The sequence below is a fragment of the Oryza glaberrima genome, chromosome 4 (assembly GCF_000147395.1).
Source record: "Oryza glaberrima chromosome 4, OglaRS2, whole genome shotgun sequence".
NCBI classification, from domain to species: Eukaryota; Viridiplantae; Streptophyta; class Magnoliopsida; order Poales; family Poaceae; genus Oryza; species Oryza glaberrima.
Window position 1 is genome coordinate 22,067,175 of NC_068329.1, and position 23,521 is coordinate 22,090,695.

Consider the following 23,521-nt stretch of genomic DNA (forward strand, 5'->3'; position numbering starts at 1 on the left):
TCTAGTGCCAAAAAAAAAAAAAATCAGGGATGAGTCAAGGCATAATAACAACCAGGATTTCCAACAGTGATGAGGATCTCACCTGTGGACCTATTCGCCGAAAGTTGATGGCACTGTCTTACATTGCTGACTATCCCTGACAATAAAAGGCTGTTCTCAGTTCTGGATTTAACAAATTCCCCTGTTTAGTTGACACAAAACTTCCCCCAAACTCCTAACTTTCCATCACATCACATCACATCCGAAACTTTCCTACTTATATAAACTCCTAACTTTTTTCCAAACTACCAACTTTCCCCAAACTTCTCCCCAATTTCAGAAACTAAACACAGCCACATTGGACGCCAGATTCTTCCTTCATCCAACAAGCTCTTCCATCCATTCATTCCTCTGAATATTTTAGTTTGCTCCTGCTAAAATGGAAATATTACAGCAGCATACAAGTGGAAAAACATCGTTAAAGGTGGTGGCCATGAATAAACTTCAGAAAGTAGTACATTCATTGAAACGGTGGTAACTTACAAGGAACCATCTGGCTTAAACGTTCAATTGCATAAAGCTTCGCAAGACATCCTAGTGTACAGACAAAGCTCTCAAGTCTAAAATTTCTCCGAGGGATTCACCCTCATATATATAAACCCTGCTAGCGGTTCATGCTCTAGGGAATTTGTACACCGGAATTTGCCTCCTCTCTAATTCTGTATCCTAAACTACCAAATAAACCTTTGTGTCCCAGGCTCATGTTGCCACTGGAAAGGTCTGAACAGAAACATTGCCAGAGTGAAGAAGTCAACAGCGGCATAAAGAAACCCCAAAGCAAGCAATTTAACATTGCTGATCACTGGAGAATGAAGAACCAGTATGACCAATGGAATTGTATAGTATCTAAATTCAACCAATGGGGCAGGGATGAGAGCAAGGGCAACTGATAGAACAAAGGACATCACCCAAAGTCTTGTCTGTGACTTCCCTGTAAGATGAAACAAAAAAATCCAATAAATATCAGTTCATATATACTCTTTAAAGTAGCAACTTCTACAAAATTTATATAGAGAAGTTTACCTAAGATATTAACAATTGAAAACCATGAGTACACATAAACTGGAGTCAAAATGTATTTCATCATCCAGTGAACTTGGATAACCTTCCTCCAAATATAAAAGGTGTAGTGTCTATTGTCAGCAAGAAGATATGGATGAGCAATGCTGCACAAGAAAAGGGGTACATATTAGGAGTTGGTAAACATAAGAAGGCAAAGTACATCATGCTTTAAGAACAACAAGAAAGTGCAGTCAAGGAATTTGAGAAATATGTTTGACAAACATGCTTCCACACCAAAATTTCAAGCATTATAAAATTGTACATAAGCTGTTACTCTCCAGTTAGATTCAGTGTTGTTTTTAACGAAGTATGAGTCAGCATTGGAAGATGCACCTAAATGTTCAGCAGGAAGTACTTTTAGCAGTTTCTGGGAGAAAAATAACACAGAAGAGGGAAAGAGATAACAAACCTGAATAAATGTACTGCAACAAGGCTTAAACCAAGAGCCACCAAAATTGCAAAAGAACTATATGTTTTGTTCTTTCTGCACCAGTGGAATAAGTCTGATGCTCGGGTAGGAGTAAAATGCCATGGCAGAAGGGCAGCAGCTGACACTAGACCAAAGTACAAAAACTGTGCAAAGTGTGGTGAAACAACATGAGCTTCCTTAGCACCTGCATCACTCAGAGCACAAGGGTGTATGAAGCTTTTTGTAGATCATTCTGTAAGCTGCCAGCGTACGAAGGTTGAAAGGAGCTGACAAAAATAAGAAATATACCTAGCACTATGCCACCATTCCAGACTATGAATGCCACAAACACCAAAAGAACCATTGCAAATGGTATAAAAGCAATTAAAACTTCACACTTTGAATTCCATAACTTGAAGATGGCATCCCATATTTCCTCTGTAAAACCTGCAAATTACCAACAGACATCAGATATGGCAACAAAATCATTGGACACGAAATTTGAGATCATATGGATGCGTTTAATTTCCACCTCTTTTTCCAAAATAATATTTCATCGCATTCAGAATGAATTCATATGATTGATAAAGAACTACAGCTAGTGTTCTAGCAATATAAATAAAGAAATTACCAGTGAATAACAAATAATGTTTAGACCAAAGCATAATAAAAATGTCAAAACGAAATTAAGCATGCAACCTACTGAATCTCAAACATGAAATCCAAATGGTTGGAGAAATATAAATGCATCTTTTTAATTGACAGAGTTGGAATACTCACTGGAATACATAATGTTTGATTCAGAAACAACTTCTCTCTTGTTTATGGGATTATTGTTTCGCCGCCTTCTCAAACCTGGAGCAGTGGTTTTATTATCCATGTGAGATGCCTCTTTGTTTGACTTATCTGTTAGTTCACTGTTCTCATAACAAACATTGTCCTTGACATAAAGATATTGTGCATGAGCGATGGCTCCATTGGCAGCAAAAAATATCATCCATATTACATTAGTCTGCCGGAGAAGTATAGAAAAAGCACCAAACTGCAGGCAAAAGGAAGCATTTAATTAATATTGCTAACAGATTTGTGATGAAAATCAATACCATATCTTAACGCATGCCAAGAAGTATGGAAGGACCCATAGAAAACCTCAAGATCAAGATTACATATTTACATGAAAGAATACATACAACAGCTATAAAGAGTTGTTTTCTTCTCCAAAATTATATCAATTCTGGAACTAGAAGAACCACCAACAAGTATGCTGTGGAAAACAGTTATGAATGTACGACTTTCTACAATCTAAAAAAAAAAACTTAAGATGTGAAGTTGTGAACAAAACAAATAAACAATAGAACACTTCATTTAAATACTCACCGCTGCACTGACCCAAAATTGTTTCTTCAAGCAGAAAAGGTACATCGCAAGAACTGCCGCTAATGATGCAACATCAGTATAATAAAGGAAAGTAAAGAACCAATGAATAGGGTACAAAGTTACTAAAATAGCAAATGCAGTTGCCTTCCTCTTGCCAATTTTTGGCCTGATGCACAAAAGCAGGTCATGGACTAGAACACCACAGATCATCGCCATGATAACATTAGTGGATCTCAGAAGTGCTGTAGTGCAAAGGGCATCAAATGCCTCTGCTATTCTAGTCACCCATGCACCAGGAAACAAGGTAGCAACATATGCTAGTGAAATGTAGTACCTATAAAATTGCAGAGAACAATCCCTCATCACAAGGTAAAATTTGAGGGTGAAGTAATGAGGAGTTTTGAGACTCACAGGCCAGGAGGGGTGGTGATCATGGGATCCCATATTAAGAAATCTCCACGGCAATAGCGCTGCACCTGGGGAACATGGAAGATCTCATCCTAAACACAAAGAAATGAGTTAAGAAGGGTAATGAATGCTTTTTTGTCGTGCTTCCAAATGCTGCCTACATTTCCAATGAGAATGTGGCAAGATGTGACAATAAGTGCAAATTTAGTAGAGTAACTCGAAAGCAATACAGGGAAATTGAAAATGCTCAAGAAATTCAACACGCCTGCTTGCCAAATTTTATAACTTCCAGAGAAGTCCATTTCCTGGACAGTAGAGAACTCATCAAACTCATTACTACAAACCAGATACTAATGTTCTCTCCACATGAAAAGAATTATTCAAATGCTCTACCTGATACTTTTATAGACACACATCAGGCGATAGCCTAGTTGCAATTTCAGATCCAAGAGTCTAGTTCATAAGTTTCATATGCGGTTTCTTCCAATTCATTCTGGACTACATGGAAATCAAGTAAGACATTATGCAGATCTACCCCTGAAACTGCACTAGCCAAGCACTCGTGGAGGAGGAGAAAAAACGCTCACCATGTAAGGGTCGGGCACGATGGAGGCGACCAGAGCAGCGAGCGGGATCGCCCATGCGGCCACTGCCGCGGCGACGGTCAGCCTCCCCATCCCCCACCCGTACTGGCTCCTCCCCGCCGCGCTGCGAAACCCCGCTCCAGATCCAGCCCCGCGCGCCCCGGGAGCACAGAGCTTACCACCAAACGAACCCTGAGCTCGTCACGACTTCACCGGAGGCGCTCCAGTAGGCCGCGGCGCTGGGGCTCGGGAGCAGTTTACCGGAGTCGACTGACGAGGTGCGGTGCAGCGGCGGCGCAGTACAACTCCCTCGCCGGAGAGAGTCTCGCCTCGGCGGCGCCTCGGCGTTCGTTGCGGTTGGTTTCAGGCTAGGCTGGGCATTTTGGGCCAGGCCTACGTACGAGGCAGGCTGCGCAAACTCGCCGGCCCAGCCCAGTAGCCCGAAAGGAGGAAGAGTCGAAGAGAGTGCGAGACTACGCGAGTCTCTCCGATCTCTCTCCTCTCCCCCTTGGCTCTGATCTCTCACCCGAGATCCGAGCACGAAGGCGGCCGCGGGCGGATCCGGCGAACTTTCCAACGCCGTGAATCGCCCCCTCCCACGGTGAGCTCCTCCTGCTTTCCCTTCCCCATCTCATGGAACTTTTTTTTAGTTTTGGGCGATTTTGCTGTTTGTGAGTAGCATCAAGCCGTGGTAAGAAGGTAGAATTGGAGTTTTCGTTATGCACACGTCGTTGGAGTGCTGGCGCAAGGGCTTGTCATTAGGAAGAGGCCAAGGAAGAAGGAACCATGCTTGGGGAGGCTCATGGGGGGTTATAGGAGGAAGCAAGCTAAGCTGCTAGATCTAGTGATGCCTAAGGAGGGTGGAAGGGGATTGTAGTTTAGGGGTCAGATCTAATGTGAATCCAAATGGGCGAGAGTAAATGCCGATAGTAGCATGAATACAGCACATTGGCTAGTTCAGCTTGGCCCTTGACCCAGGAATAATTTTGTGGAGTGATCTAATGTGGAAATGGGGTTAAATGAGCAACATCAAACCAATATTTGTGTTGAATTGCAGTTGGAGAGAAACTAGTCCAAGTGTTGGTGGAAATGGCAAGCACGGCGTGCTTCGCGATTGTTAGTAAGAACGACATCCCAATCTATGAGGCAGAAGTTGGATCTGCACCAAAAGTATGTATTCCACACCTCATTACTTCTATGAATTTAATTAATTGCATTATGTTGCTGTTTATAATGCCTTGTGTTCAGGTCACAATGTCAACATTTTGGTTTTGTTGATATAAAAGCGACACTAATATGGAAATGGATAATCCCCTCTCTCAAAAAGAAAGAAAGAAACAGGTGTTGGTTGAACATAAATCATGTTGAATCAGACTCTTGATTCCCATGAAGATGCCCAATGGAATAGTTGAGTTTTGTATAAAACTGGATATAGATGGTTTGCTACCTTTCTACAGCGTAGTGATTTTTGTTGTTGCCATTGTTTTCCTCCCTCCCTTGTCTCCATTGTTTTCTAGGATATTGATTCATATGTAATAGTGTAAAGTTGCTAATTGATATTCAGTAATATAATGGAGCCTTCATGGGATGAGAATTTTTTTCCTTAGGTAACATCATACTGAATTACTAATGTGCATGTCTAATCTTCTGACATTCACTTACTGTGGCAGAAAGAAGATCTGGCTTATCAGCACCAGTTCATTCTGCATGCTGCTTTAGATGTTGTTCAGGACCTAGCATGGTCCACAAATGCAATGTGAGTATTTATTGCTTATACATGTTTTTTTTTTCCGTCAGGTACACCTGAACATGTGTATTGTAATTTGGTTGTAGGATACATACAAGATACGACAGGCCAAAGATGCCTTTCGAAAACTTTTATATATATTTCCCTTGCATAATTCCTCTACATATTTTATTCAGGTTCCTGAAGTCGGTCGACAGATTCAACGACCTTGTTGTGTCTGTTTATGTAACTGCAGGTCATATCCTTTGAAACGATTTGTTGTTGTTGTGTAACTTGACTGACTATGTGAAACTTGTTAAGTTTTACCTGTACAACAATATTGTTTTCTTTAACTTGATGACACATGCTAGATTCATGTTGCTTCATGATTCACGTAGTGAGGATGGAATTAAAAGCTTTTTTCAAGAGGTCCATGAGCTTTATATCAAGGTAAGGCAATTTTGTGTCCTTTACAATAAAGTAGTTTGCTAAAAAGTTATGAATAACAAGGATCCTGTCAGTGCATTTCATATCTAAATATGTTGAATCAGTTATACGTTCATATGCCAATTCTCAAACATACATGATATTAGGGTGTAGCATGTTCTATGTATGGGCATAGTATCCAAAATAGTTGTTGGCTGACACAGAGTTTTGTAGTTTCTGCTGTCCACAATAGATTCTGAGAATAAACCTATAATCATTGCTTTGGTTACATAATTTTCATTAGAAATGTTCGTTGTGCAGATATTCCTCAATCCCCTCTATCTGCCTGGATCTCGCATCACATCCTCTCATTTTGATACCAAGGTCAGGGCTCTCGCAAGGAGGTATCTGTAGGGAACAGTCATGGAGGTACTATAAGCTTCACAGCTAATAATATAGAAGCATGCAGAGAGAAGACAAAATACACTACTTTTTTTTCTTCCATTTATTTCCTGCTGTCATTATTCAGACTCCTGAGAAATGCTGATTGTTTTTCTTTGGGCTTTCTCCAGTGCTTATGAAACATGATTTCAATTTTTACCCATTTTGTTCTGTACAGGGAAAATCTATAGAAATGTACCGTTTCCCTTTTACCGTATAGCATGGACACATTGTATTGATTTCCTGTTTTCCGTGGCGCGCTAAGACACTCAAATTTAGTATTGTGAATTTTACTCCTACCTTTCATTTTTGCATTGGTTGGTAAGATCTTACCTTTCACTAGTCACTAGAGCTGTATCTTTGACCTCTACGAATTATGCAGAAAGATTACAGGATGATTCGCCGCGTGAATCCTATTTTTCAGACATTCAGTGCAAGGGTATCCGAACTCCACAAGTCCAGAGAGCTTTGAAAGATTTCATCATCCCTACTCCACTTCAGGGAAAAAGAAAAAAGGAAAAACAAGGCCCCAGCTACGAGCCATCGGCTCCTTTTGCTCCCCTTTCTGCCAGTCTCCGAACTTGACCACTCTGTCCGGTTCAGTTCGTCAAGAGTGGGCATTGCAAGCAAAGGCGCATCTCGAAACATGTCACACCAGCACCAGCACTGAGCTGTTTCCAACTTCTTTTCGTTTTTAGTAGCTTACCGGTGAACAGCAATCTGATAAACATCAACAGCGATCGATGCGTGTGCGGTGTGATGGTGCGTACGGCCAACATCAGTCGACAGCTCATTGGGGGGAGGAGAAGATCTCAGGAGCGATTCTGGGAGCACACATCCTCTGACGAGCCTATCGCAGCCTGTCAGGTTAGTACTACCAAAACAAAAAAAAGTCTCTCGAGTTTATCTGAACCCAATCCAGCTCTCTGCGTGTGTGTTACCAGGTCAATCAGGAGATGAGATGCTACACGACCAAGCACACCCTAGCTAGGCTCATCACTGTCACCTGACCTCACTCACTGGACTGAGTCTGAAACTACGTGGCCTTTACGCCAGGAGGGATTGATTGATTAATCACCCGGGACACACACACCATCTCCCCTGATCGATTCGGCTAAACTCCAGAGCTTTGGAGAGTGCAAAGAGAGATCCCCAGAAAAAAGCGCTCGCCGCGGCCGCCGTCAACTGCTAATAATAACAAGGGCTCTCTCGCGCTCGGTGCCGAATGGTGTCACTCGCATGCATGCCCCCGTCGCCCTCTCGCTTTCTCGAGATCTTGTTATCTAGCTCGATGAGTACGTGCATTATCTCCTCTTCCTCCTCCCCCTCTCGCCGCAAGGGACCCGCCCCCGGCTACTACCACCGCCCTGTTGAGTTTGCGAAAAGAAAATTTTTAGATATCACATCGGATATTTGACCGGATGTCGGAAGAGGTTTTCAGACACAGATAAAAAAACTAATTTCATAACTCGTCTAGAAACCGCGAGACGAATCTTCTGAGCGTAATTAAACCATCATTAGCACATGTGGATTACTGTATAGGCTAATCATGGACTAATTAGGCTAATAAAATTCGTTTCTCGATTTCCATGTAAATTGTACAATTAGTTTTTTATCTATATTTAATGCTATATACATGTGTCAAAGATTCGATGTGATGTTTTTTTAAAAAAAATTTAGGAACCCTACAACTACTACTACCAGCGAACGTATCGATCGATCGCACTGAGAAAACGCTAGGATCACACGGCGTCCCGGCCGTTTTTTTTTTCTCTCTTTTCTCTCGCGCGGGGCGGTGCTTTTCGAGGGCTAAGTCGCTGTTAGTCAAATGCTGCCATGCCATGCCAACTGCCAAAGCCACTTGAGGCCGCAGAGAGCGACCAGTCCACCCCCGGGCTGTGTGATTGCAGGGAGATATCTCTTGTAGTAGTGCAGCCAATCATGCTGGCTAACTTTGACGGATATGGGTGCAGCGTGGGGGCGAGAGGCAGTCTTACCGGCCGGCACGGTAAGTGCGAGGGAGTCGTTAATGGGACGGTCGTCGATCGATCGATCGTCGTCGCCGTCAGTGGCAATGGGCTTTGGACCATTCTAGGGAGAATTTTAGAGCGTTGTTACGAGGGTAGCTATAGGATGGTGGAACTAAACCTTTCGAGCTTTTGGATCATAATATAGTTTTAGTGCTAGACGCGACTTAAGCTAGCTTGAGTCACTGTAGTACTGTACTGTATATGCTAATGGCTTTGGGAAGCTTCTATCAACAGCAACCTTTTGTAGAATCTCCGACTCTCCTAAACAAAGGCGAGTCTAGCATGGAGGTAATGGAGTCTCGAGTCTCTACTACTAGCGTGAAGACCATAAAAGCTCTATAACACCCTGAAAATTTGACCAATAAAAACAAAACTCTAAAAATATGGGCCTTCGAAAACTTTTAAATTAATTGCATCATGCCGATCTTAATCGCCTATTTTATTTGGATTTGATTTCGAAGTTCATTAATCGTGAGTAAAGAATAGTTAATTAGGAATAAACCCTAGAAGTAAATTGGTAAAATAAATATAATTTAAAATAAAGATTAGGTGTGGATAGAAATAAATAAAATATTATCGCGATCATATTTGTATCAATTAAATTTAAAAGCGATGGAATAAGGATTAACCCTAATTAAAAATTCAAATAAATTATATAAATAAAATATGAGTAATATTAATCTAGGGTGAATTCATTAGTTGAGATAACACAAATATTGAGAAAAATTCATCTATGCAAAAATTAGAAATTGTGGAACCAAATTTATATAAGAAATAGACTAAAATGAGAGAAATAGGAAAAAGACACTATTCATTAGCCCCTAGGTGTTTGATGTGGTCCCCTAGCCCAGCCCCCTCCTCTGCCTCGCGCCTGCGCCCCGCCCCCTCTGCCCCGTCGCCGTCGCGCCCACGCGCCACGCGCCCGGCCGCCCCGAGCCTCGTGCCGCCGCGCCGCCGTCGCCGTCGCGCCATCGCCGTCGCGTCTTGTCGCCGCCGCCGCGCCGCGCGCCGTCGCCATCGCCGCTGCTGCGCCGCGCCGCCGACGCGTCGCCACGCGCCTCGCGCCCGCATGCCGCTCGCCCGTCCCGTCGCCACGACGCGAGCCTGCTGCCTCGCGCCCCGCGCCGCTGCTGTGCGCCGTCGCCATCGCGTCCCGTCGTCACTCCGAGCCACGCGCCGCCGCTGCTGCGCCGTCGCCGTCGCCATCCCACTGCCGCGCCGCGCGTGCCGCCGTCGCCTCAAGCCCGCCCTGCCGTCGCGTCGCCCGTCCCGTCGCCGCGCGCCCGTCTCCTCGCCGCCTCGCGCCTCGCGCCGCCGCGCCGCCGTCGCTTCACCCCTTCCCCTCCTTCTCTCCCTTTTCCCCCTCTCTCCCCTATAAAACCCCGGCCCCTTCCCCCTCCTCCACCCCACTCCATTCCCTCCTCCTCTCCCTCTCCCCCTTCTCCACGCGCCGCCGTCGTTGTGCCGCCGCGCCGCCGCCTTCGAAGCCGCCGCGCCGCCACCGCGAAGCCGCCGCGCCGTGCCGCGACTTGCGCCGCCGTCGCCATCGTCGCCGCCGCCGCCGCTGACGGTGAGCCGCCGCCTTTCCCCCCCCCCTTGCGTCCACCGCCGTCGCCGCCGAGAGGGCAAAAAGCCGAGAGAGGGAGGGAGAACGAAGCCGGGAGGGAGAGAGAGAGAAAAGAAGAGAGGAAGAGAGAAAGGAGCCGGGAGAGAGAAAAGAGAAAAGAAGAAAGAAAGAAAAAGGAGAGAAAGGAAGAAAAGAAAAAAAAAGGAAAGAAAAGAAGAGAGAAAAGAAAAGAAAAGAAGATATATATATAAAAAATAGAAGATTAGGGAGAGGTTAAGGAGGTTTAGAAAATTTAAAATAATTAGAATTTAATTATAGATTAATTATAGTAGTAGAATTGCAAAATTTAATATAAATTATAGATTATTCTTGGTAATTTCTATAAGAAATCAATTCGCGGTAGTAATTTAGATGTAATTAATAACTAAACAATTAGATGAATTCTTATAGATTATTATAGATTATTTTTGGGTAATCTCTATAAGTAATCGATTCACGGTAGAAATTCGGATTTAATTACTAGGGATTTTAGACGTATATTATATTTAATCGTTTAGTCATAGACTAAATTAAATCGTACAATATTATAAGATAATTTTAGGATTTTGTCCGATATTTAGCCCGCGATGGAAATTTCTAACCTATTAAATGGATGTAATACTCGGGCTAATTAAATTAAAAACTTGTGCTGATAAAATACTTATACCACGAAATAGTTTAGGATGGATAAATTATGATCGGATTAGCTCTATTTCACGAACAAAAATAGATAATGTAAGAAACCGACTTCCGCGCTCGATATCTTCTTGGATTTACTTCGATCTTTATTTGAATTCTAACTGAATTCAAATCGTTTCTTCGCACGTAATTTTAGAGCCCGAGGGAGTTGCGGATCCAAGCGAAGGTCAAGACCCGTAAGACTTTGAGCAAGGCAAGTCATCACTATCCCTTGAACATGTTGATCCCAATTGCGAAATTATTTTTATTTACAAATAAGATTGCATGCAATGATGAACATCCTATTTGTGAATATGACATACCTTGATTATTGTTTACCCTTATTCCCTTGTAACCATGATTACGTATGAGTCCCTAGTCAACTATGACAAATGCTTAGAGATGCCACTCTAGAATCATGCATACTCATATTTGTCAAATGCTATATGCTTGGGCAATTACCTTTGGGAAGGTAATTGAGATGCGGCATGTGGAGACATGAGCGCCGCATTGCCATAATGTTGATGACATGATTTGTGAAAGGAGAAATAAAATTAAACAACTATTTTTGACTGGGGCGGATGGAGGACTTGGGTGGTATCCGGAAAAGGCTAGTACCGTCCCCAGTCAATTAAGGACCGAGCCATGAAGTTAAGCATGAAATGACCCCCGTACAACTGCACTTCTCGTATGGGTATAGACCTAGCGGAATAGATAGCTGAGCGGAGGCAGTATCCATGCATAGTGGTTTCTTGATGTGTGAGGCAGGGGCTCTACGATGGGGCAGCCATTGGTAGAACCGCGAGGTGGGTGTCTACAGTGGTGTCGCCATCGGTAGGACTGCCATGAGAAAAATTAAACATAATTATAACTTAATGCATGTGTGAGTCTTTCCTTCCGGGTGCGCTAGAACTCTTCTCACTGCTAGAAACCGTGTACGCCTAGAGTGCATGAGGATGTAAAGTTCATGGAGCGGGTACTGCCAATGCGAGGTTATCGAAAAGCTTTGCCATGACACGTCTCATGTGTTGAGACGAGGCTCATGTGTTGGGCAGTCGCGGAGTGCGGGTAAAGTGTACATCCACTGCAGAGTGAGTAAACCAAATCTATTCGAATAGCCGTGCTCGCGGTTATTGAGCACCGGGACATGTATTACACTTGGCTAGACTCTAAATTCTTAACTTGTGTGGGATGGGATATTGCATGATAATTTCTATACTGATGGAGCCACTTCCTGATAGGCGGGAATGTGGACGTCCTCAGAAAACCATGACGACTCAATGGCGGGAAGCTATCCTTGGGATCACAATGGATGGTGGACAGAACCGTCATTGTTTAATATGAACACTGGTACTAAAATTTGATCAGTCTGTGCTAGGTCTTAGGGTTGTGAAAAGAATTATAAAACTTGCTTTGCGCAAAAGAACCATAGCCATCCTTTGAATACCCCTGTCATGTGCATTGTTGCTGTGGTGAGTACGGTTGGTACTCACCCTTGCAAATATAAACTTAATCAGAGGCCGGAGATGAAACTTCTGAGGATCCCTATGCCTATTACCAGGAGGGTGATGAAGATGATGGCGCTCAGTAGGTCTTAGTTACGGTCGTTGCCTGTGGCAATGGCGTGCCGCTGCCTTAACTCCGCTGCCTTACCTACTTCTGTTTTTGGAATGTATTCCGGACCGCTCGGTCCGATGATTTAAGACTATGCCTGCGGGCTTATGATGTAATAATTCGTACTAGACACTCGTGTATGTGCACTTGGTATTTCAGCTATGAATTCGTGTGTACCAGACTACTTGATCCAGGGAAATGGTACTGTTTATACGATTGATTCCTGTTATAAAAATGGGGGTCCACAAGCTCCCACTAATTTTCTTTTTGCTATATGTAAATGTGAAGGGGGAGTACCTTTATTAGTTTGTTCAGACCCCATGCTATTTCATTCTAGATCTGCCACTGCCCTATATAGTTTAAATTCTTATTTAGGTATGAAATTTCGTAGCTATGTAATCTAGAAAAGAGTCCCAAAACTGCACGATAACCCTAAATCCTAACCAGATGGATTTCAATGGCAATTATTACAACTTCACCAACGTCCCCCATAGCTCAAGTTTTAAATAAAACTAACACTACCGGACTCTTTGGCAACTAAATTCTATCACTAGGTAGGAACTGGGTTGTTCATATACAGGTTGAAAAATTGGCCAACTCAACCAAATTGATTTGCAGTGAACCATTAAGCTAGTTAACCATCTGGTGTGCTAATTCTTGCTTTAAGCTTTGCTCGATCTAGTTTTGATCAGTTTGAATTGTAAATGGACACCCCTATTTAGGAGAGACCTAGAGGTGGGAGAAGACAATAGGCCTACAACCTAAAAATGGTTTAACCAAGTTAGGTGACCCATAGGAGAAAGTGTACACATAATCAGGGTTAATGATAATTACAAGAACTGGTAATGGTTAGCAAGCTGTGGTGAAGGTTGCAGTAGTAGCCGCTAGAGACGAGGAAGAGATTTTAATAGTTGGGACAAGCTCAAGGTTGTGATCTAGTTGTTGTAGAGGAGGAATAAGGAAGGCAACACGAGACAAAAGGAGATAATGGTGACATAGGAAAACCAGTAGCGCCGATAAAATTACGAGAAGGGTGATTACAGTAGATTTTGGGGGAAAGAAGAAATTGTGGTTACTTTAAAAAGGGTTTTATGAATCTTGATGCGATCCTAATATATATTCAAAGTACATGTTAAGAAAGGACTTGAGAAGTTGCACGGCAAAATGTTTAAACGATCAACTTAAACTGTTTCTACAATCAATTAACAGTAGAGGATTTGAAATTACCACCAAAGTTTTACAGTTTGGTGAAGAGAGCTTGGGTTCTAGTTTTCTACTACTACTAGTTCAATTCGGATCAAAAGTCCTTCCCGAGTTAAATTGTTTGGCAGGGATGGCTGGTTGGTCGTTCTTGGTGAAAACGATCCTCTTCTAAAGAAAATGTTGGATACGATACTTCTGCCAAATTAAAAGAAATGAACCTGCTTGTTCTTGGGAGTGGTAGAAACAAACCAATCTCCACGACCACGACATGAACGGTAAATATTTAAGAAGTGAAAACGATCCTCTCCTAAAGAAAACGTTGTATACACGACTTCTTCCGAGAAGAAACGAAACCGTGTTCTTGGCAGAGGGTGGTAGAAACTAACCAGCCTCCGTCCGCGACCATGACAGGAACGGTAAAAACTGGACAGACGACGTCACGAGAAATGACGGCTCGCCCCGGGGCTATTGGTGTCGTTTCTTCTCGTAGCCAAATTACCCCCGTACCTGCTTGCGGCAACATATTGCTCTCTGTGATCACTCTCAGTCCCTCGTCTTCGGAAGAGATTCTCCGGAAAATCACTCGCCGCCACACCGATCGATCTCACCCCTATTTACGTGTCTATCTAGCTATGGTTGTGTACACCACGTCAACTTCACTTCCTACATGCAAAGATCAAAGGCGCTACTAGCCTACAAGAAGCTTATTGAATTGGAGACAACTCTTGATTCTCTCTGTGTATGAGGAGTACTTAATCTAAACGAATTTAGATAAAAGTAGTTTAGATTCGTTGTATTAGTAAGGGTCACATTTCTTTATAGATTGAGTGTTTTTTTTGGACGGAGGAAGTATCACGCATTACGTTCGTGCATAGCTTCTGCATGGAAATTTGGAGAAAACAGAGGTGGTGGCACGGACAAAGCGCGCAGACAAGGATGAACACAGTGTCCCTTTCAGCTGGCGAGGGACCGGCCGATCGATCAATTGGATATGCGCTCAGATATGTTACGGCTTTTGACACATTCAGCTCATCTTTTCGTAATCTCACTTACATATGCATGCTATCTAATACTAGTTGGCTGGCTCCATCTTTATCCTAAACTGATGATACGGTATATAATTCCTGACATCATCTGCTTACCTCCAAGAAAACAACGGGGGCACTTGGTTATTGCGTAGATATATTTCTGTTGCGTCCCGTGTTTGCAAGCAAGGTTGCAGCTATCCGTACACCAGTACATTGCCACAGCTTGCGAGAACGTACGTAAGCATGCATATACCCTGCGGCATCAGCGTAACAACGAAGTACTGTTAATTTTACTAGAAAAAAAAGGAGCTATATAGTACAGTATACTGCTAGTAATTTCTATGTGCATTATTCCTAACGAATTACTCCCTCTGTTTCAAAATGTTTGACACCGTTGACTTTTTAGCACACGTTTGACCGTTCGTCTTATTAAAAAAATATATGAAATATATAAAACTATATGTGTACATGAAAGTATTAGTTTTGAAACGGTGTCAAACATTTTGAAACGGAGGAAGTATTAGTTTTTTCCCCTTGATTTGGAAATTAAAGGTCAGCGATCGCTTGCTACCCAGTACCCACAGTCGTCTCCTGTTCTAATTGGGCATGCGGTTTGGTTAGCGTACGTGTGCGTGTTCACAGTGGACCTGAAGAGTTCTCATCTCCGTCGCTCCCATTTTCAACTTCGCCGGAGAGCGACACACTGTACGCGTCACGGTTACAACTTAATAGCGGACGATACATATTTTCCATGATAATTAATCTACGAGGGGCATGCATGGGCTAATACAATATGGTGTGTGGTACAGGATCGGTTGCGTGGTACAGTTATAGATGCATCACATGAATTAATTCAGCTCGAATAGGGGTATGTAGCCGCGTACCTTTGTACAGACAAGGCGGTTGCTATGCGCATCGGAGTAAATACTTACTCCCCTCCGTTTCAGCCGGTACGTACTGTATTTGTCATTGACTATCATGTGTGCACACATTGACTACAGAAGACCACAAAAGTTGATATAAAATGACTACACGAACCTGCCTTCTTAACATCTTTCAAAATGACACACCGAATAGTAATACTATAGAACTACTCATTTTATCTCAAAATATATGAGATTTTAGATGGATGTGACATATCCTAGTAATTAATCTTGACAGAGAGTTTGTCCATATTCATTGTGCTGGGATGTATTATATCCATCCAAAATCTTTTATATTTTGGGACGGAAGGATTACCAAACCATTCTACAGTGTTAAATCGGCGCAAGCATCCAGTCGCTAGCTGAGCTTAATGAGCACCGAGGGGCGAAAGAGAGAGGGAGCCAGAGCTCGCACGGGCCAGCCCCAAATCCCCAATAGTATATCTGGGATCTCACTGGCGATGGATATACTGCTACAGCTCGCCGACCCAGAAATCTTCATTATACTGTAGCACGAAATCTCCATTTGCAACATGCACTCGGTCGCCTCAGACCCACGACATCCCCTTTCCCTGTTTCCCCGTCAAACTAATGTCCGCAGTCACTGCTCCGTGCTCACTCGCATGTGCCCGTGTATGCACGCACGCCACCACGCTGCATGGCGGCAGGCGCGCGGGCACACAGTTGTAATGTGTGGCACACCTAGCCATGGACTACTAGAACACGCAGCTTGCTGCATCGTCGACAGTGAGAGAGAGGCCATGGGATGACGTCGACGTCGGCACACACGCTGTTGCGATGTGCGAGCCGGCATGGCGCGCGGCATCCGCATGAAGCCTACTTACGTACCGCATGTCGTGTCTCCCGCTGCACAATCTCCGTGGATATACGTGGTGGTGTGCGTGCGACGCTGGTGTTAACGTACGATCGCGTGCACTATTGCCCCGGGATCAGGTTGTGTAGTGTAGTGTACAGGGTGCGTGTGCGGGACTAATCGGGACGAACTACGTGCTTTTAAATATGTGATCTGAATTTTAGGCGCACAATATATTTAGATTAGTTATCTAATAAGACTCTACTTTATAGGATTAGTTTCCTATTAGGACTTCTAGTTTTCTCCTATATATATCCCTTGTAAACTGCACGGGAGGGTGCAACAGCCCAATGTATCCCCTGCGTTTGTATCCAATTCGATCATTGCCGGTCGGCGCCTATGGTTTTTTCCCACAAGGATTTTCCATGTAAAATTCGTGTCTCCGTTGTGCATCTATTTTCATAACAAGTGGTATCAGAGCTATGAAAATCCGTTCCACAATTCCCCCGTTGTCGTGTTCGTCATCTATGTTGAGTTCATCGTTTCGCCTGTTCGGCGATATTGATCTACCCCCACGGTGTCGTGGTGACTGGTGAGTTTTCGTCCAGTTGAATTGATCTGTTGTTGAGATCGATCTTTTCTGCTGCCGCATAGATCTGTTGGCTCATCAGGTCCGACGCGGTGTCACGCCCCGAACTAGCCCTGAGCGGGACTAGCCCGTGACGCTCCAAATTAACCTGTTAATCGATACCAGTCCAGGAAACAGTGTTGGTATCACAGGAAGACAGAATATCACAGCAACAGAGGTCTCTTTATTATAAAGTAGGAGTACAGTCATGTTGGGCTGCGGACAGATCCCGAGCCACAACTGCATTACAAAAGGGAAGCAGAAGCCAAGACTTGGACCACACATCACAGGCGCGACTTGGGAACTAGGCCGAAACCCTAAAACTCATCGTAGCTGACTTGCTCCTGGAAAAACTCCTCGTCAGCGGGATCCGCTTCATCTTCTTCAGCAACTGGGGGGCGATTATTTATATAGAGCAAGGGTGAGTATAGGAGTACTCAGCAAGCCATGGGAAATAAGTGTTTAATGCAGGCTTCAAGGAAAGGCTGTTGTTTTTGCAATTGATTCTACTTAAACTCTTTTCTGAAACAACTAAGTCTCAAACGACATGGATGAGACAGTGCGTCTCGTCTGGTCGGAGTATGTGCAATGTATCAGTCTTTTGAATCGATCAAGATTGGCACCCGGCCAACAGCTTTCAAATAGCCACCCGGGCCTGGCTGATCCCATCAGCCGCAGATTTTTCAAACATCAATCCCAAACCACATCAGCAAATTTCACAAAGCAGTAGTCAAACAAAACTACGCTAGGAATCACCTCACATCCGCCCATGACCGTGGGCATGGCTGTTCGAACAGTTTAATAACCTCTGCAGAGGGGGTACACTTTACCCACACGACATTACTAACCCGGATCATCCAGCCCGTGCAGTACGGCCACGACTAGAGACCTTAAGGCTTTCATGACAAGGCATTTCGAAAGCCGATCTACAGGTTCACCATATGCCAATGAGAGGGGTCCTAGACCAACACCAGATTAGATCCCTGACCATACTGTGCCAGGAAACCCGGGGGTCCTCCCCGACACCACCCCGTTGAATCCACATGTCTCTTGGCATCATGGCTCCCCTGATTAGCTAGTTTCTCAGCCAGGGGTGTCCCATTCCACCCATGTGGTCGTACTTGTCTTATGTTCGGATGAAATTCCAAGGAAACGGTCCTTAAGTGCAAGAGCGGGAAACCGTACACCCGGTACATTCCCCGGTCCGCGATTTTGGAAATTCATTTAGGTTCGCAAGCACCGACCCAGGTGTCGGGTTTTCCAAGTCTTTTGTAAAACCCAAGTTTTACTCAAGATGTTTCTCAGATTTTAAGTTTGAAGGCGACTGTCGATACTCGTGCAGAGTGCACGATTACCGAGGCGCAACTAGGTGGTTACAAGGGAACGTGGTATAACAATTAACAATGGAAGGATCAGATGCAACAAGTTGGGTAGGCCCACCGGTCTGCCTTGCAGACGGGGCAAACAGATTAAGTGCAATCCTATCAATGCATAATATTTTTCAAGCAACATAATTAAGTTCAAATATAGGCTCAAGATGTTCAAAGGTGGCTTGCCTTGCTCGAGATCTTGAGCTTGATCCTCGAAATCCTCGCACTGCGGGTCTTCGGGCTCCGAAACTACACGTGAAACGGGACAACTCAGCAAACGGCGAAAATAAAGCCCTATTATTGACCTCTAAGCATGCCATTAGATAGATCTCGAGATTTGAGGAATTTTGGAAGTTGAACGGAGTCAAACGGACTTACGGTTGGGAAGATATTGAATTTATAAGATTATTGGATTTTTGGTCGAAAGGAAAAGGATTTATTTAAATCCTTTTTGAAAATGAAAAGAAAAGAAAAGAAGGAGGGAGGAAAATTAGACTTTCCTCAGGCGGCTAGGGCGCGGCCCGAGAGAAAAGGGCGGCTCGTCCGAACTTAACGGGCCGGCCGGCCCGAGAAGGCGGCCCAAAACATGTGCGCGGGCGGGGAGGAGAGAGAGAGAGAGCCGGTGGGCCGGGTCCATCTCGCGTGGTCCCGGGTGGGACCCGCTTGTCGGCGACTCGGCTCACCGTGAGCGAGGTGCACGCGGGGCGTGCTAGGGTTTGGGGAGGGAGGCGCGGCGCATGCGCGCGGTTCGCGGAGGACGCGGTGCGGCGGGCCCACGCGCAGCCTCACGGCTCGCGGTGGACCGCGCGCGCGAGTGGGGCGGAGGGAAAGCGGCGGACCGGGGTCAGCTTGACCCGGTCGCGGCCGAGGTGGCGCCGACGTGGCGCTTACGTGGCTGTCACGTGGGCCGGCGGGAGGTAGACGACGACGTCGGCCGGAACGGACGGTGGACGACGGTGGCGGGCGGTGGAGCGAACCACGGCGATATAGGCGAAAGCGAGCACACCGGGAAGTTGCTCGGGACGAGGGGAGACGAGCCAACGGCTCGGATTCGCCGGGGGATGCTCGACGGCGGTGGATTGCGGCGGCGGCAACCGGCGGCGGGAGAAGGGGGAAACGGCGATGGCGCGACGGGAGACTGATTCGGGCGAGCTAGAGCATCTACGCGACTCCGGGAGTCCGTTGCTAGCGTCGGATTGGGCGGAGCAACGCCGAGCGAGGCCGGCGACGAGCGGGCGCTACAGAGCACGAGCGGCGACGGCAGCGAGCACACAGCGAGCGGCTGCAACGGTCGGGGCGGTGCTAGCTAGCTACGGGGAGGCTACTCGTGCTACTACCCGAGTCTAAGGGGAGGAGATGGAACGAGGAGGGAGAACGGAGGGAGACACTACCGAGACGAGGCGGGGCGCTGTGACGAGAGGCCGACGGCACGGGAGTGATCTCTCCGGCCTCGGGCCGGGGAAGAGGAAGAAGAGGGCGCGCCCGGAGTCCCCTTCCGCGTCCTAACACGCACCGGCTCCTTCGGCACACGTGACGGCGGCGGTCGGCGATCGGCGAGACAGAGGGGACGGCAATGGCGCGGTGGAGCGAGGGCGAATGGGAGAGGAAAGGAAAGGGGGAAAGCTTGGGTTTATATGGGCGACAATGTCGGTTTGGGAGAGGGGCACCGACATTGGACGGTCAAGCCAGCGAGCTGGCGCTCCGGCTAGCGGCCAAATCGGCGACAGGGAGGAGGGGAATGACGCCGGCGGAGGAAGAGAAAAAGGAAAAAGGAAGGAAGAAAGGGGGCTTGCCCCTTGCCACTTTGGGAAAAGGAGGAGGGAACGGGGACGACGCGGCAGAGGGAGGAGGAGCTCTGCCTCCGTCCCTTGGAGGCTAGCGCGCGGAGTTGCGGGGGCCGGGTCGATGACGACGGCAATGACGGCGGGGGCGGTTTGGAGCGGAGCGACGACACGGGCGGCAGGCGCGGGCAGGCGCGGCAAGCGCTGACGGCGGCGGCGACTGGTCGGTCGGCCACCACGGCGCGCGCGCGCGCGGGCGGCGCGGCGATTTGGGCGGCATCGGCGGGAACAGCAGCGAGAGCGGAGAGGGAGGGCTCGGCGTGGCTCACGGGCAGAGCGGGAGAGAGAGAGAGAGAGAGAGAGAGAGAGAGAGAGAGAGAGAGAGAGAGAGATGGGGAGGGAGGGGGAGATGGGCCGAGAGGAATTCGGCCCATCGAACCCGAGGGAGGCAAAATAGACTTTTGCGGAGGGATTTGATTTAGGAAGGATTTGGATTCGGGATTGAACTTTGACGATAGATCGGGGATTTGAGATCTGAGATGGCACGGACACTAGACAATAAGCAAAGAAATAGATTTCGCAAATAGGGTTTTTAAGAGATAGTTTTCCCGCTTGGCGCCACGATGGAACGGGCGCTACAGACCAACCCCCCTAACAAGAATCTCGCCCCCGAGATTCAGCACCTAAGGGAGCAGTTCCGGGAACTCGGCGCGGAGGAGATCTTCTCGTTCCCAGGTTGCCTCATCTTCGGAATGATTGCTCCATTGGACCTTGTAGAACTTGATGGTCTTCCTTCGAGTCTGACGTCCTGCCTCTTCAAGAATCTTCAAGAATCTTGATCGGTCTTTCCTTGTAGGTCAGATTCTTTTCTAGCTCGATATTACCCAGGGGAACTTGTTCTTCTGGAACTCGAAGACATTTCTTTAACTGGGATACATGGAACACGTTGTGCACATCTGCGAGACCTTCAGGTAACTCAAGCTGATAAGCCACTTCGCCACGTCTGGCGGTTATGAGGTAGGGGCCGATGTAGCGGGGTGCTAACTTGCCGGACATCCCAAACCTCCGCATACCACAGAGAGGTGATACCCGCAGGTACACGTGGTCTCCTTTTTTGAACTCAAGGTCACGCCTCCGATTGTCAGCGTAATTCTTCTGACGGTTCTGAGCTGTCTTTAAACGTTCTCGGATCAGCTTAACTTGTTCTTCTGCTGCCTTGAATATGTCAGGACCGAATACCAGTGCTTCGCCCACCTCATTCCAGCACAAGGGAGTGCGGCACTTTCTTCCGAACATTGCCTCATTTGGTGACATCTGAATGCTGGCCAGATAACTGTTGTTGTATGAGAACTCAGCATACGGCAAACAACGATCCCAAGTGCCTTCAAAATCCAGGGCACACGCACGTAGCATGTCTTCTAGGATTTGGTTTACTCTTTCTGTCTGACCATCGGTCTGCGGATGATAAGCTGTACTAAAATTTAGATCGGTTCCGAGAGCTTCATGCAACTGCTTCCAGAACCTTGAGGTGAACTGAGTGCCTTGGTCTGACACAATCTTCTTGGGGCAGCCAAATCTACATACGACATGGGTCATATAGAGTTCTGCTAGCTTCTTTCCATCAAAGGTGGTTTTCACTGGCACGAAATGAGCTGATTTCGTGAGTCGATCCACGATTACCCAGATGGAGTCGTACCCGCTAGGGGTTCTAGGCAAACCGGTGATGAAATCCATTCCGATCTCTTCCCATTTCCGCTCGGGAATCGGTAGGGGTTGCAGCAGACCAGCTGGCCTCTGATGCTCTGCCTTGACTCTTTGGCAAATGTCACACAGGGCTACGTATTCTGCGACATCTCGCTTCATTCCAGCCCACCAGAAGTATGCCTTGATATCCTGGTACATCTTCGTACTTCCTGGATGAATGGAGTAGGCGGGCTCATGAGCTTCCTTTAGAATGAGATCTCTTAACTCCTTCTTGGCTGGTACGCAGATGCGTGGACCGCACCAAACTGTGCCTTGATTGTCTATGGAGAAATCGTTGTCCTTCTTCTCCTATATTCTTTTTATTAATTCTTTTATCCCTTCATCATCTTTCTGAGCTTCCCGGATTTGCGATTCTAGGGTAGGCTGCACTGTCAAGCTGGCAGGGACACCTAACTGTACCACGGTCAGCCTCAACTTCTCCAATTCTCTGCACAGGCGATCTTGGTCTGGCCATATTTGAGCTACATTGCAATAGGTCTTGCGACTTAGCACATCAGCGACCACATTAGCTTTACCGGGATGGTAATGAATTCCAAGATCGTAATCCTTGATTAGTTCCAACCATCTTCTCTGCCTCATATTTAACTCGGTCTGTGTGAAGATATACTTAAGACTTTTGTGATTGATGTATACTTCACATCTGTTCCCGATTAAATAGTGCCTCCAGATCTTAAGAGCATGAACCACGGCTGCCAACTCGAGATCATGGGTGGGATAGTTGACTTCATGAGGCCTGAGCTGCCTGGATGCATAGGCCACAACCTTTCGTTCTTGCATTAGGACACATCCTAAGCCTTGTCTTGATGCATCATAGAAGATCTCGAAATCTTTTCGGATATCTGGCAAGGTAAGAACTGGGGCAGTGGTCAACCTTTTCTTCATTTCTTGAAAGCCGTCTTCACAGGCTGCTGACCATTCAAATTTCTTTTCCTTCTTTAGCAGCTCGGTCATAGGTCTGGCTAGCTTAGAGAATCCTTCAATGAATCTTTGATAATATCCAGCTAAGCCAAGGAAGCTGCGGATCTCTGACACATTCTTGGGCGGGTTCCAAGCAAGTACAGCTTCAACCTTGCTGGGATCTACTTCGACACCGTTGGAGGAGATCACGTGTCCAAGAAATGCTACTCGGTCCAACCAGAATTCGCATTTCGAGAACTTAGCGAATAGTTGATGATCCCTGAGCTTTCCCATTATCAGCCTCAGGTGTTCAGCATGTTCTTCCTCATTCTTGGAGTATATCAGGATGTCATCGATGAATACCACGACAAACTGGTCCAGGTATTCCATGAAGATCTTGTTCATTAAGTTCATGAAGAATGCTGGAGCATTGGTGAGTCCGAAGGACATCACTGTGAACTCATATAGACCATAACGCGTTGAGAATGCGGTCTTCGGGATATCTTCAGATCTGATTTTCAATTGGTGGTAACCTAATCTCAAGTCAATTTTAGAGAAAACTCTTGCTCCTTTAAGTTGATCGAACAAATCGTCAATCCGTGGCAACGGGTACTTGTTCTTTATAGTTACTTCATTCAGGGCTCTATAGTCGATTACCATTCTCTCAGAGCCATCCTTTTTCTTAACCAGGAGCACTGGGGCTCCCCAAGGGG

General features: G+C 46.1%; 2 protein-coding genes across 5 annotated transcripts; one reads left to right on the forward strand and one right to left on the reverse strand.

The window, feature by feature from the left end:
* Positions 1-28: 28 nt before the first annotated feature.
* On the reverse strand, positions 29-4,206 carry LOC127770390 (dol-P-Glc:Glc(2)Man(9)GlcNAc(2)-PP-Dol alpha-1,2-glucosyltransferase). Of its 4 annotated transcripts, none has more exons than XR_008016949.1 (9): positions 3,883-4,206; positions 3,299-3,387; positions 2,888-3,221; positions 2,291-2,552; positions 1,820-1,957; positions 1,511-1,715; positions 1,063-1,205; positions 523-970; positions 29-410 (listed from the first exon to the last, which is right to left on the reverse strand). XR_008016949.1 is itself a non-coding variant. In XM_052296088.1 (8 exons), the coding sequence occupies exons 1-8, from the start codon at positions 3,970-3,972 to the stop codon at positions 711-713; spliced, it is 1,521 nt and encodes a 506-aa protein (XP_052152048.1). In that variant the 5' UTR covers positions 3,973-4,206; the 3' UTR covers positions 483-710. The 4 variants fall into 4 exon arrangements, 2 of the variants coding, with proteins under 2 accessions (XP_052152048.1, XP_052152050.1); XR_008016948.1 differs by having other exon boundaries at positions 29-413; XM_052296088.1 differs by lacking the exon at positions 29-410 and having other exon boundaries at positions 483-970.
* Positions 4,207-4,338: 132 nt separating this feature from the next.
* LOC127770392 (uncharacterized) lies at positions 4,339-6,792 on the forward strand. The gene is made up of 6 exons (XM_052296092.1): positions 4,339-4,480; positions 4,937-5,049; positions 5,550-5,635; positions 5,803-5,863; positions 5,969-6,055; positions 6,353-6,792. Exons 2-6 carry the CDS (start codon positions 4,969-4,971, stop codon positions 6,443-6,445), a joined length of 408 nt encoding a protein of 135 aa, XP_052152052.1. The 5' UTR covers positions 4,339-4,480; positions 4,937-4,968; the 3' UTR covers positions 6,446-6,792.
* The last annotated feature ends 16,729 nt before the right edge of the window (positions 6,793-23,521 follow it).